This window comes from Gossypium hirsutum, chromosome D07 (genome assembly GCF_007990345.1).
Source record: "Gossypium hirsutum isolate 1008001.06 chromosome D07, Gossypium_hirsutum_v2.1, whole genome shotgun sequence".
In the NCBI taxonomy this organism is placed as follows: Eukaryota; Viridiplantae; Streptophyta; class Magnoliopsida; order Malvales; family Malvaceae; genus Gossypium; species Gossypium hirsutum.
The window spans coordinates 19701033-19716545 of record NC_053443.1 but is presented as its reverse complement, the minus strand read 5'-3'; the positions used below and the strand labels follow the sequence as shown (position 1 = coordinate 19716545).

General features: G+C 34.5%; 2 protein-coding genes across 2 annotated transcripts; one reads left to right on the top strand and one right to left on the bottom strand.

Annotated features, from left to right (window-relative positions):
* The first annotated feature begins 1458 nt into the window (after positions 1-1458).
* Positions 1459-3995, top strand: LOC107956052 (extensin-2-like). The gene is made up of 2 exons (XM_041096827.1): positions 1459-2589; positions 2646-3995. Exons 1-2 carry the CDS (start codon positions 1459-1461, stop codon positions 3993-3995), a joined length of 2481 nt encoding a protein of 826 aa, XP_040952761.1.
* Positions 3996-9738: 5743 nt separating this feature from the next.
* LOC107955864 (pentatricopeptide repeat-containing protein At1g08070, chloroplastic) lies at positions 9739-13028 on the bottom strand. The gene has a single exon (XM_041096630.1). It carries the CDS (start codon positions 12934-12936, stop codon positions 11041-11043), a length of 1896 nt encoding a protein of 631 aa, XP_040952564.1. The 5' UTR covers positions 12937-13028; the 3' UTR covers positions 9739-11040.
* Positions 13029-15513: the final 2485 nt, after the last annotated feature.

Here is a 15513-nt window from a genome sequence, read left to right as displayed (position 1 = left end):
TAATAACACGTGGCTTATTATTTCTTTTAGGTTTGCATTACTTTTTTTAACATCATAAAAGATAGTCAAATTTCATTTTTGATCCATAGACTATGTTAAAAATTGATATTTAATCTATATACTTCAATTTTTACATAATTTGGTCTCTCTATTTTTATAATGTTCTTAGTTTGTCTAAATAGTTAATATTGTTTAACTATTTTAATCAAAATGTTATTGTCAATTTTTCTTAAGAATACTATTTTGACAAAAAAATATTTTATCATGACGGTTTTAAATGAATGTTTTTAAGAAAAATTCTAATCAATATTTTCAATACTATTTTTTTGTTACATGACTATTATGCGAATTCTTTTTGTAACTTCAAAATGTCATGCCATAAAATTTAATTGGAAAATTTTAGTAGTGGTAACAATTAGACTTAAATTTTTAAATCCAAAATAGATGATTAAATCCTTGAAAATAAAAGTAGAATAACTAAATTGCTAATTTACACAGTGTATACAAACTTAAAACATACTTTAACCCTCAAATTTTTACTCAATAATTTAATGTGAACAAATAATAAACTCAACATAAATTGAGTATCGAAAACCATTCTAGTTATTATTTAAAGCAATCTCTTTTACATTGAACTGTAAAAAAAATTAAAAAATTTATAAAAAAAAAACACGACTCATTGATTAAAAAAAAGGGAGAAAATGATAAAAATGGATTTTGTTGCTTTATTATTTTTACTTTTTTTCTAAGCGACTAGAATAGAACTAGATTTTTCTTAGACAATATCTCGAAGTAGTTCGTTCCATTTCCATGAAGCCCAAGTTGGGTTTATTCATCGGAGGAAGAACTCAATAGCTCATATGTGAAGTCCTAAGTCCAGGGGGCAAACTGATTTAATTGCGGAAGTAATTTGTATTCATTGTATGGGATCTTTTGGCATTTCCCTTTTTTTTTCACCATTTTCCCTAAAATATTGGTATATCTGAAATAGAACAGAGAAAAGATTAAGGCAATGTGCACGAAACCAAACATAATTACATATAATATAGCGAAGTGCTAATCCAAATAGAAAATAAGGCACCGACTGAAGGATGATTACAGCTAGCTTTTTATCTTGAAAATTCATTTGAAGGTATCAAAGGATTGAGTCCACATGATCTTCTGAATATCATATACACTTTATATGTTCTCTGACTTTTTCATCATAAATCATAAACTAATTAAGATGGGGCTTCCTTCTGGCAAGGCACGAATGTGAGGATGAAATGAACGGAATCAAAGCAATATATTAGAGAGCTAGATCCAGCCAAGTACTTTTTTATTCCGTAACAACATTATTTTAACCAAAAAAGTCATCCAAGAGTGCACTATAAATGGGGATAGCAATAGTATCACCACCCAAGCTACAAAGTAGTGGTCTCAACCTCTCTTTGCCTCAATAGAGTTGAAATACATACAATGGAACAGCCAAGGCTGCTTTATGCCTTGGCACTTTGCCTTGCCGTCACAACCGTGGTAGCCACCGATTCTAATTACAAGTATACATCTCCCCCACCACCTCTTCAGCATTCACCCCCACCACCATCTAAATCACTATCACCTCCATACATGTACAAGTCTCCACCACCACCAGTTCACTCTTCACCCCCACCATATGTCTACAAGTCTCCACCACCACCAGTCCATTCACCACCACCACCAGTCCACTCCACACCTCCACCATATGTCCACAAATCTCCACCCCCACCAATCCATTCACCACCTCCTCCCTACAAATACAAGTCTCCTCCACCACCAGTCCACTCCCCACCTCCACCATATGTCCACAAATCTCCACCCCCACCAGTCCACTCCCCACCTCCACCATATGTCTACAAGTCTCCACCACCACCAGTCCATTCACCACCACCTCCTTACAAATATAAGTCCCCACCACCACAAGTCCACTCCCCACCTCCTCCTTATGTACACAAATCTCCACCCCCACCAGTCCACTCCCCACCTCCACCATATGTCTACAAGTCTCCACCACCACCAGTCCATTCACCACCACCACCCTACATCCATAAGTCCCCACCACCACCAGTCCACTCCCCACCTCCACCATATGTCCACAAATCTCCACCCCCACCAATCCATTCACCACCTCCTCCCTACAAATACAAGTCTCCTCCTCCACCAGTCCATTCCCCACCTCCACCATATGTACACAAATCTCCACCCCCACCAGTCCACTCCCCACCTCCACCATATGTCTACAAGTCTCCACCACCACCAGTCCATTCACCACCACCTCCTTACAAATACAAGTCCCCTCCACCACCAGTCCACTCCCCACCTCCTCCATATGTCCATAAATCTCCACCCCCACCAGTCCATTCTCCACCTCCTCCCTACAAATACAAGTCTCCTCCTCCACCAGTCCACTCCCCACCTCCACCATATGTCCACAAATCTCCACCCATTCTAGTCCACTCCCCACCTCCACCATATGTCTACAAGTCTCCACCACCACCAGTCCATTCACCACCACCTCCCTACAAACATAAGTCCCCACCACCACCAGTCCACTCCCCACCTCCTCCATATGTACACAAATCTCCACCCCACCAGTCCACTCCCCACCTCCACCATATCTCTACAAGTCTCCACCACCACTAGTCCATTCACCACCACCTCCTTACAAATACAAGTCCCCTCCACCACCAGTCCACTCCCCACCTCCACCATATGTTCACAAATCTCCACCCCCACCAGTCCATTCTCCACCCCCTCCTTATAAATACAAGTCCCCACCACCACCAGTCCACTCCCCACCTCCTCCATATGTACACAAATCTCCACCCCCACCAGTCCACTCCCCACCTCCACCATATGTCTACAAGTCTCCACCACCACCAGTCCATTCACCACCACCTCCTTACAAATACAAGTCCCCTCCACCACCAGTCCACTTCCCACCTCCACCATATGTTCACAAATCTCCACCCCCACCAGTCCATTCTCCACCCCCTCCCTATAAATACAAGTCCCCACCACCACCAGTCCACTCCCCACCTCCTCCATATGTACACAAATCTCCACCCCCACCAGTCCACTCCCCACCTCCACCATATGTCTACAAATCTCCACCCCCTCCCTATAAATACAAGTCCCCTCCACCACCAGTCCACTCCCCACCTCCACCATATGTCTACAAGTCTCCACCACCACCAGTCCACTCACCACCACCACCCTACATCCATAAGTCCCCACCACCACCAGTCCACTCTCCTCCTCCTCCATATGTCTACAAGTCCCCACCACCACCAGTCCACTCCCCACCACCTCCATATGTCTACAAATCTCCACCCCCACCAGTCCACTCCCCACCTCCACCATATGTCTACAAGTCTCCACCACCACCAGTCCATTCACCACCCCCTCCCTACAAATACAAGTCCCCTCCACCACCAGTCCACTCCCCACCTCCTCCATATGTCCACAAATCTCCACCCCTACCAATCCATTCTCCACCCCCTCCCTATAAATACAAGTCCCCACCACCACCAGTCCACTCCCCACCTCCTCCATATGTACACAAATCTCCACCCCCACCACTCCACTCCCCACCTCCACCATATATTTACAAGTCTCCACCACCACCAATCCACTCCTCACCTCCTCCATATGTACACAAATCTCCACCCCCACCAGTCAACTCCCCACCTCCACCATATGTTTATAAGTCTCCACCACCACCAGTCCATTCTCCACCTCCTCCATATATATACAAGTCCCCTCCACCACCAGTCCATTCACCGCCCCCTCCTTACATTTACAAGTCTCCACCCCCACCTGTACCTTATGTCTACAAGTCCCCTCCACCACCATCACATCCCAAACCTCATCCTCATCCTCATCCTTATCCTAAGCCTCATCCCCCACATCCGAATACTCCACGCCCAAAACCCAAGTATCTTTACAAGTCACCACCACCTCCGAAGGCTTTCTAGGCTAATGTTTTCTGTCTCATCATTATTTAAGTCTGTTAGCTTATAGTATCTTGCAAAGAAGAATAAGTATTTAAAGATGTAAACGTTTGTTCGCTTCTTTTACATGGAAAATCTACTGTTATCATATTTCATACTTACAAGCAATAAAATTAATTATATATTTAATTCTTGAGGCTTAATTTTGGTTTTCGCTGTTTTATGGTATTGTAATTTAATCCTAATCCATGTTTCCTGGGATTTAGGTTACTGACATCAATCTGATTATAAAACGAGTGGAGAGCCGAATTGAGGAGTACAAACAGTATGCATAATTTTGAAATCCTTTATGCCAAAGAATATATTTTCCAATCGTTACTTTTGAAATGCAAATTGATACAACTTTAACCCAACCTCTTCATGCAGCTGGTTATAAAAAGAAAATAGTTGAATTAATTGGTTTTATAATAATTTTTTAATAAATTCTAGATCTGGATATTAGTAAACGTAGCTTTTTATTGTACTTTCTTAAAATAGTCATCACAACGACCACAATCCTTTAGTTTGACTAGATATTTACGATTTCTTTTCACTTTCCTAAATATAGTGTTCCATGAGAACTCTTATGGTATCGTTGAGATTTTGAGAGTTTGAACTAATCCAAACTTGATACAATTCCATTCAAAACCAAATAAAAAATCAAACAATGATAAATACCAATTTTTTACTTTATACAAATTTATTAATAAGCATTTATTAGTGATAAAAGTATTTAATAATATTTTTTATGTTGGATTACGAATTAAAATATTTTTTTTCAAAAATAGTTAATATGATTATAATATAATTTTTTAACGTAATCACTATATATATACAAAAACTAATAATTATTTGAAATTTAGAAGTTTTAAATTTAATGATTGTATATAATACAATAATTTAATAATTAAAATATAGTAAATTAATTTTATAGTTTACACACATGATTAAATATGATTTATTTGCAACACCGATAACATCACAACATCAATAGTTACGTATATAACAAGTAATACGTAAAAAATTATTAAAAATTTAATATTTTAGTTTCTGCAAAATTTTTGTTTTTATTAAATTAAGTTTTTACAAATTGTATTTGGGTATTAATTCTTTTTTTTTTTTTTGAACTTGGGATTTACTTTTAGCAAAAATGATGAATGAGATGAATATACTCACAGCTGTGTAACACAACCACGTTGCTGTATGTTGCAACCTCCTTTGGATCCTTTCTCTATTCTGCTACAGAGGACATTTTATGATCACTCACTCGTGGTTGTAAAGAGTAGTTTTTCAACAATACAATGATTTAGCAAATATTTCTCTGAATATAAATCCACTTGAGTATTGTTAATATGGTATCTGAGCCTGTGCTTCCGACTCGCCATATCTCAACTTGATTCTGCTGAACCCTTTCCTTCTTTTATCATGCTTGACTCAGATGATAGTCCACCATCCCTCACTACCGCCCTCACCTCAGATTCACAGTCACCATCCTTTTTCTCCATCAAACGTGTCAACGCCAGATTGGATGAGAAAAATTACCTCCTTTGGAAACCGCAAGTCCTGTTTACTGTTCAAGGTCATAGTCTGGAACATTTTTTCGACAGTTCCAGCAACCCCTCCCCCAAAAATTCCTGTCACTGCAACTGGTGAATCTATCCCAAATGAAACCTACACTCAGTTTGTCAAGCAAGATTGTGCCCTTGCCTCGTGGCTTCTGTCCACTATCAGCCCCAATTTCCTGCCACAAATTGTTGGTGCAAAAACCTCGGCCTCCATTTAGTCCACCTTAACCTGCCTATTTTCGGCTTTGTCCATTACCAAGGTGATGCACCTTCATTGCAAGCTTTGCTCTATTGGCAAAGGTGCGCTCTCCATTTGCGATTCTCTCTCCCAGATTAAAGAAGTGTGTGACACCATCATCACTTATGGAAGTCCCATCTCCGACATTGAACACATTGCAACCATTTTAAACGATTTACCCAAGTACTATGACTTATTTATTACTGTAATCACCTCTAGTCATGAACCATATACCCTTGATCAAGTAACGACTATCCTCATGAATGCTAAGTCTTGTCTTCACGACCCTCTCTGCCTTCCTCTGTCCATCAATACCGCTCAAGCTATGACACCCACACCTATAGATTTTGTCTCCACCCCGCGCCCTAGGCCCAACACTTCTGACCCATCAGCTTACTCTTTCCTTTTTCCTAGTCAAGCCCAATTCTCAAGACATGTACACACCTCTCACTTTGTTCCCAGGTCACATTCCTCTTACGACAACCATGGAAAAGGCAAGACCACATCTCGACTACAGTGCCAACTCTGTGGTCGGATGGAACACTTAGTTGACCAATCATTTCCAGGCATCCAACCCTTCACTCCACCTCAACCACCATGTAACATCCCATATTTTTGTTTTAAAGAATGTGAAATTGTTTCTAGAATAAGTTGGTAGCTCAATGGTTAAGAGAAGATAAAGAGGGTGTGTACTAATGTTTAAGACTTGAGTTTGATTCCCTTCCCTTGAAAATTAGCTTAAATTTTTTGCTAATTTTCTCCTTCCTCTTATTTTGTGTCACCCAAGCCTAGTAACCTTAGGTATAAATGTCACTTTTTCGCTGTTTTCAACTCTTTTCTCTGTTCATTTTTTTTCTCTAGCTGTCCTCTCTTCTTCTCTCTTTTACTATCATTTTCCATTATTTTTTAGCCTTGAATTATTCACTTTAATCACTCAAAAATTAGCCCCTATTGCTTCCACAAAGATCACTGTTGTCGCCCCTTTGTCCTCTTTGAGTAAGAGTCTAATTCTCTCGTTTTTCTATTTTATTTTCCTATAGTTAAATTTAAAATTTTAAGGATCTATATATTAATTTATAGTATTTCTATTTATAATTGAAAATTTTTTATTTGGAGGGGCCAAGCCCCCTAACTGCCCTCTTAAATTCGCCTCTACATATTCTACAAAAAATAATAAGTTTTTCCTACAAATATAAGTGCTAAATTAATTTTGTAACCGGAGAAAAAATCAAAAGAAAGAGAACTTACTTGTGAAAAATCCGTTTAAGTAATAGAGAAAATCAATTAGTAGGAAATAATTTTTTTTATCTAAACTAATATAAAATAGGACTAATTTTGTCTTAATATTTTTATTCATAGAAAAGTAACTATCAAAGAAAGTTAGATTCTAAGGAAAGTAAATGAAATTTAACATACCAAAGTTAGAATCACTTTCTAATTAATTAAATTATCAGGAAAGTGATTACTTTCCATCATATCAAACGTTACCTAAAATGCGAACATTTGAATTATACAGATAGATGTCATTATATCAAATGTAAGACAAACCTAAACTCTAAAGGAATCCAAGACCGAACCCAAACTAATTTGAAGTCGAAAATCTTGAAATAAAAAAGGTTCGAAACTGAAAAAAAAATAAACCCAAAAAAATTGAAGAAAAATCGAATTGATAATATCCGAACCTACCTAGAATCTTTATTCAGTTGAAACAAAGGACCAAAAAAAAATTCACCTCAACAAACTAGAGCGAATAGATGATTGTCGAAACCATTTTTTACGCATTTGAAAAATGGGAATCGACTTTTAAACATAGAAATGGAGTCGCCACTGATCTTTTATTGAGATGTGATCAGTTCACCTTGAAAACGATTTTAGGTCTATGAATTTTGAGAAAACTGGTTCGGGAGCCTGTTACGTACGAGGAAGGGTTAGCACCCTCATAACGCCCGAAATTGGTACCGAATTAATTACTTAATGTCTTTAGTATCGAAAATTTAAAAATATTTTAGAATACGATCCCTTGAAATGAAAACCTGAATAATCGAATTGAATAATAGGACCCTCCCATTTCAAAGAAATAAATTGTCGCACTCAGTGAGTTAGGATATTTTAAATTTTAAAAATTCACATGTTTTAAGAAGGATATTTGGTTATTTAGGTCAATCGAGAAATTAGATTAATCCAGTAAGTTAGGGTTCAATTTCTTGAAATTCCTAAACACCAAATATTGCATTTATTTTAAAATCAATATAACTAAATGTCATATCCAGTAAGTTAGGATTCGACATCTTGAAATCTACAAAGTTTTGAAATAATTAAAAAAAATGGCATGAAAGAAATGGAAATTGTAAATCAATAAAGTATATGTACAAAATTTTACAATAAATAATATACAAGAAATTGAAATAACCAAAATTGAGTTTAAAATAAATACTATGTGAAACAATAATATTTAAACAAATTTTAAAATAAATGTTGCATATGAGGAAAATTAAAATAAGTATTATACAAAATAATATACATATATTAATCTAATAAGTGATATGTATAAAGTGAAAACTAGATATAAATGATGATATATGTAATACTATGTAAAAGTTAAAATATACAAAATATGAAAGAGTGTATTTTAAAGAATAAAATTATATACATATAAGTAGCTTAAAAAATATTAAAAGGGCATAAAAATAGTTATAATAATATAAAAATAACCATATATTCATAGAATAAAAATATAAATTACTATCATATAATAATAATTTTTATATATAAAAAATATATATATAATAATAATAATGTATGAAAATACTATCATATAGTTCTTTAGAATGCAAAAATGTAAAAGAAAATTTTAAAAATAAATACATTATAGAATGAGATTAAAAAATACATATCAATTATATTAAACTTATATAAAAATATATACACAAAAAAAATAGTATATGATAAATCTAAATAATGATATGATAAGTTTAATATTATAGTACATGATAAATTTTAAATTATGATATATGATAAATTTAAATAGTACTTATGATAATTTAAAATAATAGTATATGATATTAAAATAAAACTAATGATAAATTTAAAACAATGTTAAGATTAAACATTAAATAATACTAGATCTTAAAAAAACCATGTCAAAAATATGCACTAATTAGATTTAAAATTAAATTAATAAAAAAACTAAATTAGAAATAAAACATAATTTAAAGAGAAAAAGAAAAAATAAAAATAAAATAAAATAAAATAATAGATCAAAGGTCAAATTGGAACTAGAACAACATTAAATAGGCAACAAACAGAAATAAACATAAAAGAGAGGCTAATCTGTAATCGATTCAAAATTATGGGATTGAACTGCAATTAAACGCACAAATTTAGGCATTCAAATCCAATTAATTGAAACGACACCATTCAATCAGGGATCTAAATGGAAACTGTGTCAAACATGTGGTAAAAATTTAGAAATTGAAGAAAGACTGAATTGGAATGAAAACAGAATGCAGAGGGGTTAAATGTAAAAATAAACCATAGCTCAAAAAGCGCGGATCCTCCCCACGGATCGGGTCACCGCACGGGTATGGCTAACACGCTGCCGTTTTGAAGCCATGGAAGAAGACTTTAAACGGCACCATTTAAATAATTTGCATAAATCTAAAAAAAAAAAACCTAATTGGAATTAATCAGTCATCTAAAATAAAACTAAAAAAACCTAATCACTCCCCTTTCTCTTGCGCCGTTTCGTGCCTTTATCCTCCATTCGACTCCGATTGCGACGGAGTAGAAGGAAGATCGGCCACCAGGTAAGCTCGTTCTCCTTTCCCTCTTCTTTTTCCTTCACTTTTCTCTTCTTCGTATAAAAAAACAAAAGAAAACAGTAAAGAAACGCAGAGAAAAAAAAATGGTGAACCCTTTTCAAATCTGATTTCTTTTCCTTTTTGATTGATTTTTTTTTTGTATTTCAATATGCGTGGAAAAAAAGATCCTCGAAACAATACAGAAATGGGGTTTTATAACCCCAAAAATACATCCATTTTTCCTTCTATTTTTCTCCTATTTTCTTTTCTGTTGCTATTTTGTTATTTTCCTTTTCTCTTTCTGTTTGCTGCTTGTTTGTTGCGTCTGTTGCAGGTACAGCTGGAGTGGACGCACGTGCAGAGACATCGTTGATGCGTGCAGAGAACCCCTGGTTTCAGCCACAATGCAAACAGTTCCAGAAACCGCCTCCAATATTGGGCTAGGGTTGGCTGGTTTGAATTTTAGTGGGTTATTTTGGGTATTGAGTTTATTCGGGTTTTTCTAGGCTGTTTAGGTATTTCGGGTTTTGTAATCGGGTTTGGGTTTACGGTCTGTTTCGGGTTTGGGTATTATTAGATTTTGGACCTTAATTGTTTGGGTTAATTTTTGGACTGGTATTAAGTTAGTGGGTTTTGGGTTGAGGCTTAATGTAATCCGGGCTTGGATTTTATTAAATTTGTAACACTGGACTGCATTGGACTTTTAATTTATACCTATTTGGCTTTATATTTATTTATTTATTTGTTTTTTTTTAAATGTATGCGGGCCGGGCATAAATTGGGTATTACAATGATGATATTAAAAAAAATTAAGACTAGCTCAGAGTTTTGATCTTTTACTAATGTTCAAGGAAATAACTAAACTAGGCATCAGAGATCTCACCAAAGAGACTGGGCATTGGGAAGCACTCTAAATAACTAAGCAACAGTTTATTTTAGGAAAAATATTCTCGTACCACAACAAAGAAAGTAGAGCAGGTAAAACAGGTCCGAGCCCAAAACTTTGTCCAAATTGATTAGAGCTCAATAATATCCTAACAAGAGAAAGTTCAAGTCCATAATAATTTGAGTCCGAAAAAATTCGAACTTAAAAAGCTCAAACCGCTTCCTTTGTTTCTTTGAGCGGAAGAACTTGAGTAATTTGACCCCTTTCATTTCACATGTTGAGATGTTTTTTTCTGGTAAATATGGGAAGTATGGAGGTCGGTGTTTATTATCTCTTCTTGAACGGCACTCTTGTATCACTATTAAAGGACTGACCTAAGAAACTTACTGCTTTTCTAGGCATCTATACATGTGAATATTAACCATAATTTTCTCAACTTGCTTATTTTATTAATACTACCTTGTGAGAAAGCCAAACAAATATGCCTCACTGCCTCCATTTTCCCACACGAAGTCATTCTCCACTATCTCAATGAGCTGTATCATGTGATGAAGTTGCTAGTAGGAAATTGACCATGGTTCTGTAAGTGAATCGCCATTTCTCCCAGCACCTTCCTTAACTCCTCATTTCTAGGGTGTGATTTGTCTCCCTTACGGAACTCATGAACAACACCATTGATTTCGATTAAACTACAACCAGGAGCCTTCTTCATTTTTCTTTCTTTCATTGCCTTCCTCAGCTTTAGTGCGTCTTTCCACCTATTTGCAGACGAATAGATGTTCGACATGAGTATATATGCTCCGTCTCTTACAGGTTCGATAGCTACAAGTTTTTTCATTATGGCTTCCCCAAGCTCAACTTTTCCATGAATGCTACAAGCTCCTAGTAGTGCACCCCAAACAAATGCATCAGGTTCAATTGGCATATTTGCTATAAATACTTCTGCCTCACTTATTAGTCCAGCACGGCCTAAAAGATCAACCATACAACCATAGTGCTCTGTTTGAGGTTCCAGATTATAAACTCTTGACATGTCTTCAAAGTGCCTCCAACCCTCCTCTACCATTCCTGCATGACTACATGCAGAAAGAACACCAACAAATGTCACTTCATCTGGTTTGATGCCTACCATCGGCATCTCTGCAAAGATATCCAATGCTCTCTCGGCTTCTCCATTCATTGCGAATCCCACAATCATGGCAGTATAGGAAAAGACATCTTTGCATTCCATTCCTTGAAACACACCAAAAGCTTGTTCTGCGTTTCCACACTTAGCATACATATCCACTAACGCATTTCCTACAATCCCGTCTGCCTTGATTTGATTTTTATCAATATATGCATGAACCCACTTTCCTAACTCCAGCTTCCCAAGATTACTACAAGCATTCAAAACGGCAACTAGAGTAACACTGTCAGGCCTAAGACCTATCCTTTGCATGTCATGAAAAACATGCAATGCTTCCTTGAATTGTCCTTGTTGAACTAGGCCAGATATCATGGAATTCCAAGAAACCACATTTTTAACAGGCATTTTATCAAACAGCTTGCGAGCAGAGTCCGCATCGCCACATTTCATATACATATCGACCAATGCATTGCCAACAAAAACATCCGAATAAATATCATGAATATCACATATATTTTCATGAATTCGGGTGCCTAAGCTCAAGTCTCCTAACCTAGAACAAGCCGAAAGGATGACGACCAATGTCCTTTTATCGGGTCTTAAATTTGCTCTACACATATCAAAGTAAGCTTGGATGGCTTCCTTGGCAAAACCCATTTTAACAAAAGCTTGAATAAGGGTGGTCCAAGACACCAAGTCTCTTTCAGGACTTCCATCGAACAGTTTTTTAACAGAATGAGTAAACCCACAAACAGCATAAAGACGCATCAAAGTGTTGAGAACATAAACATTGGAACTAAGACCAAACTTAATGGAATGTGCATGGATTTGTTGGCCTCCTTCCAGGGCATGGGATTGGGCACATGATTTTAGAACATAAGGGATAGTATAAGTGTCAGGATAAATACATTTGGTTATCATTTCGCCATATAATGCTATGGCTTGTGAGGAATTCGTGAGGGCTTGAATTAAGGAATTGTAAAAATGCAGTTGCAAATAAGGAGGGTTTAAGTGGTTGACAAGTTCTCTAGCATAGGTAACGCTTTCAGGGGAAGAAAAAGGGATAAGAAATGATAATATTTTGGAGGAAATGAGTTGGGTTTGGAGAGGTCTTGTTTTGAGGGTTAAAGCATGCAGTTGCTTAAGTTCCCTGGGAGATTGGCATGATTCTAAACAGTGGAAGGGATTATTGATATCGATGTAACTGGAAAGTGGGAGTTTTGGAGGAGAATGAGAATAGTTGAAAAGGTTTGAACAAGATATGATTGGTTTTTCCATTTGGGAGAGGGTGGAAGGGAACCTAAGCATAACATTTGAGGAGCTTTCCGAAAAATAAAATGGTGGTTACAGTTAGGGACACCAACTTGTGAGACTGCTATTCAGCTTTATATTACCCATAATTGAAAAAAAAAAGAAAAAGAGAGGTTAACAAATTCAAATCCCAAAAAGCCTAAGCTCGATAGAGCTCCAAAAAACCCGAGATTAAGATAAATCCAAAATGACATGTTTATAATTCAACAACCATAATAAATATTAATAATTAATATAATTTTATAATATTATTTAAAATAAAATAAATGATAATGCTTTACTTTTTTTAAAAGTGTATTCATAACCATTATATATTTATATTAAAATTTTATTATTTAGTAATTATTAATAATTTTTAGGTTAAACTATAATGTGAACTAAATTTTTAAAAATATTCATCTAATATAAAATATTATTAATACTATAATTATTTATATGTATTAAATATATATAATTAATTATTTTTAAAATCTATAAAATTAAACTTTAATGATAATACTACTACCAAAAACGAAACCGATTACTTTATTTTACCTTAAACCAAAATACTAAATTACTATATTACTACTCCATAAAATAATATAATATATACTATTACATGATATAATAATGCTTAATCATCTATGTATATATATATTATTAATATATTATATGATATGATATAACATTATATAATATAGTAAGAGAGATAACTTTCAAATGTATGAAAAGTATAAGGACTTAGAATATATTTCAACTAGTATAATAATAACAATAATATATAATAATAAGTCATATATAATGTACTATTATTATATATAAATATAAAGGATATAATACTATAGGATATTATAATGTTTAATCATTGATGCATATATATAAACTATTAATATATTATATACTATATAATATGATCTAACATTATATACTATGGTAGAAGGGCTAACTTTCAAGTGTACAAAAAGTATAGGGACTTAGAGCATATTTCAACTAGTATAATAATAAACAATAATATATAATATACTACTTGTAACATCCCAAAATCCTTTTGGTCGTAAACAGTATGTGATAGATTCTTAGTAAAATAATGTACAAGAGTGAAGCACGTTGGATACCAAAGGAAGATAAACCAAGAAGTATGACATGACATATTAATTTAAAGCAGTGACTAAATTATAAAAATGTGAAAAGGGTTGTGGCATTAGTGTAAATATTCAAAATATAAATATAAAAAGATAAAGGACCAAATGTGAAAATACCCCGGAGGAGGAAAAGACTAAAGAAGAAAATTAATTGGTGAATAAGGACCAAATTGAATAAGTGAAAAAATACAAGGGACTAAATTATAATTTTACCAAAAAATGGCACACAAGTCAATATTAAGATATCAAAAGAGCAAAATGGTCATTTCACACTCAAGATATTTATCATGAATTATCATGATAATAATTAGTAGGAAATGGTGTTCAAACATGATTGGTTAAAATATTTTATTAATATTTTTTCATAATATTTTATTATAAGATTTTTGCATAGAAATATGAAGAAAATTCATCATACTTCTCAATGCTCCAACTCCATCACCATCATAAAATGGGGAAGAACTCATTTCTTACATTTTGGCCCCTTATCATGTAATCCCATTATTTCTTCCAAATTTCTTGGAAAATTCCAAAAGCACCAAAAGAAAATTGAAGTAGAGACTTTAGAAAGTATGTTCATCAATTTAAAAGCAAGAAATTAGTAGATGGAAGTGGATAAATTTAGAAGAAAAGAGAAGGATAGTCTTGAATTTGAGGAAGAAAAGGGAAGAGCAAAAGGGAGGAAATTCTTAATAAAATAGGTAAGTTTTTGTGTTAACTTTATTTTTATTTCAAATAATTAAGTTAGATATGCTGTGGTTGTATAACGCCCTAAATTTCTTAGATTTAAATTGTTAAATCATGTTAAGTAATCTATTTTGGTTTAGTGATTAAGTACTTTGGAGGTGTGCTTGAGGTTTTATGTTTAAATTTCTTTCCTTGAAAATTTAGTATTATTTTTATTATTCCTTCTCTTGGCTCGGTCCGTGTGAGTTATATTTTAATCTTATTAGCTTGTTGGTAAGAATGAGCCTGTTGATTTAGTGATAAGTCATTAATTTCCTTAAAGGTCATGTGTTTGAATCTTATGTGTAAAACAAAATAAATTTTTACTTTGTCTGCTTTGCCGCCTATAACACTGAAAGTGAATCAAACTCAAATTCCTAACAACCTAACTAAGTGGATAACTAATTCGATTAGTTTGGATATGGTAGGATATTATCCTTTTATTTTTAAAAATAGTAAAAAATTCTCCCATTTTTTCTTCTTTTGATCATTTACTTCTTTCGTTAACAGCACTCTGATTTTTGTTCTACTTGATTTTTGTGCATTTGTTCTCTTCTAACTCGCTATTGGTTGTATGTGCTTCGGAACGTCAGTATTGTTGTATAATTTTTGTTATGGTATTTTGGTTCTTGAATAAAATATTTATTCTCAAACGTAACATTCCTAACTCGGTACAAACTCAAGTACAAACTCAAGTAAAGGGTGTTACACTACTATTATATATAAC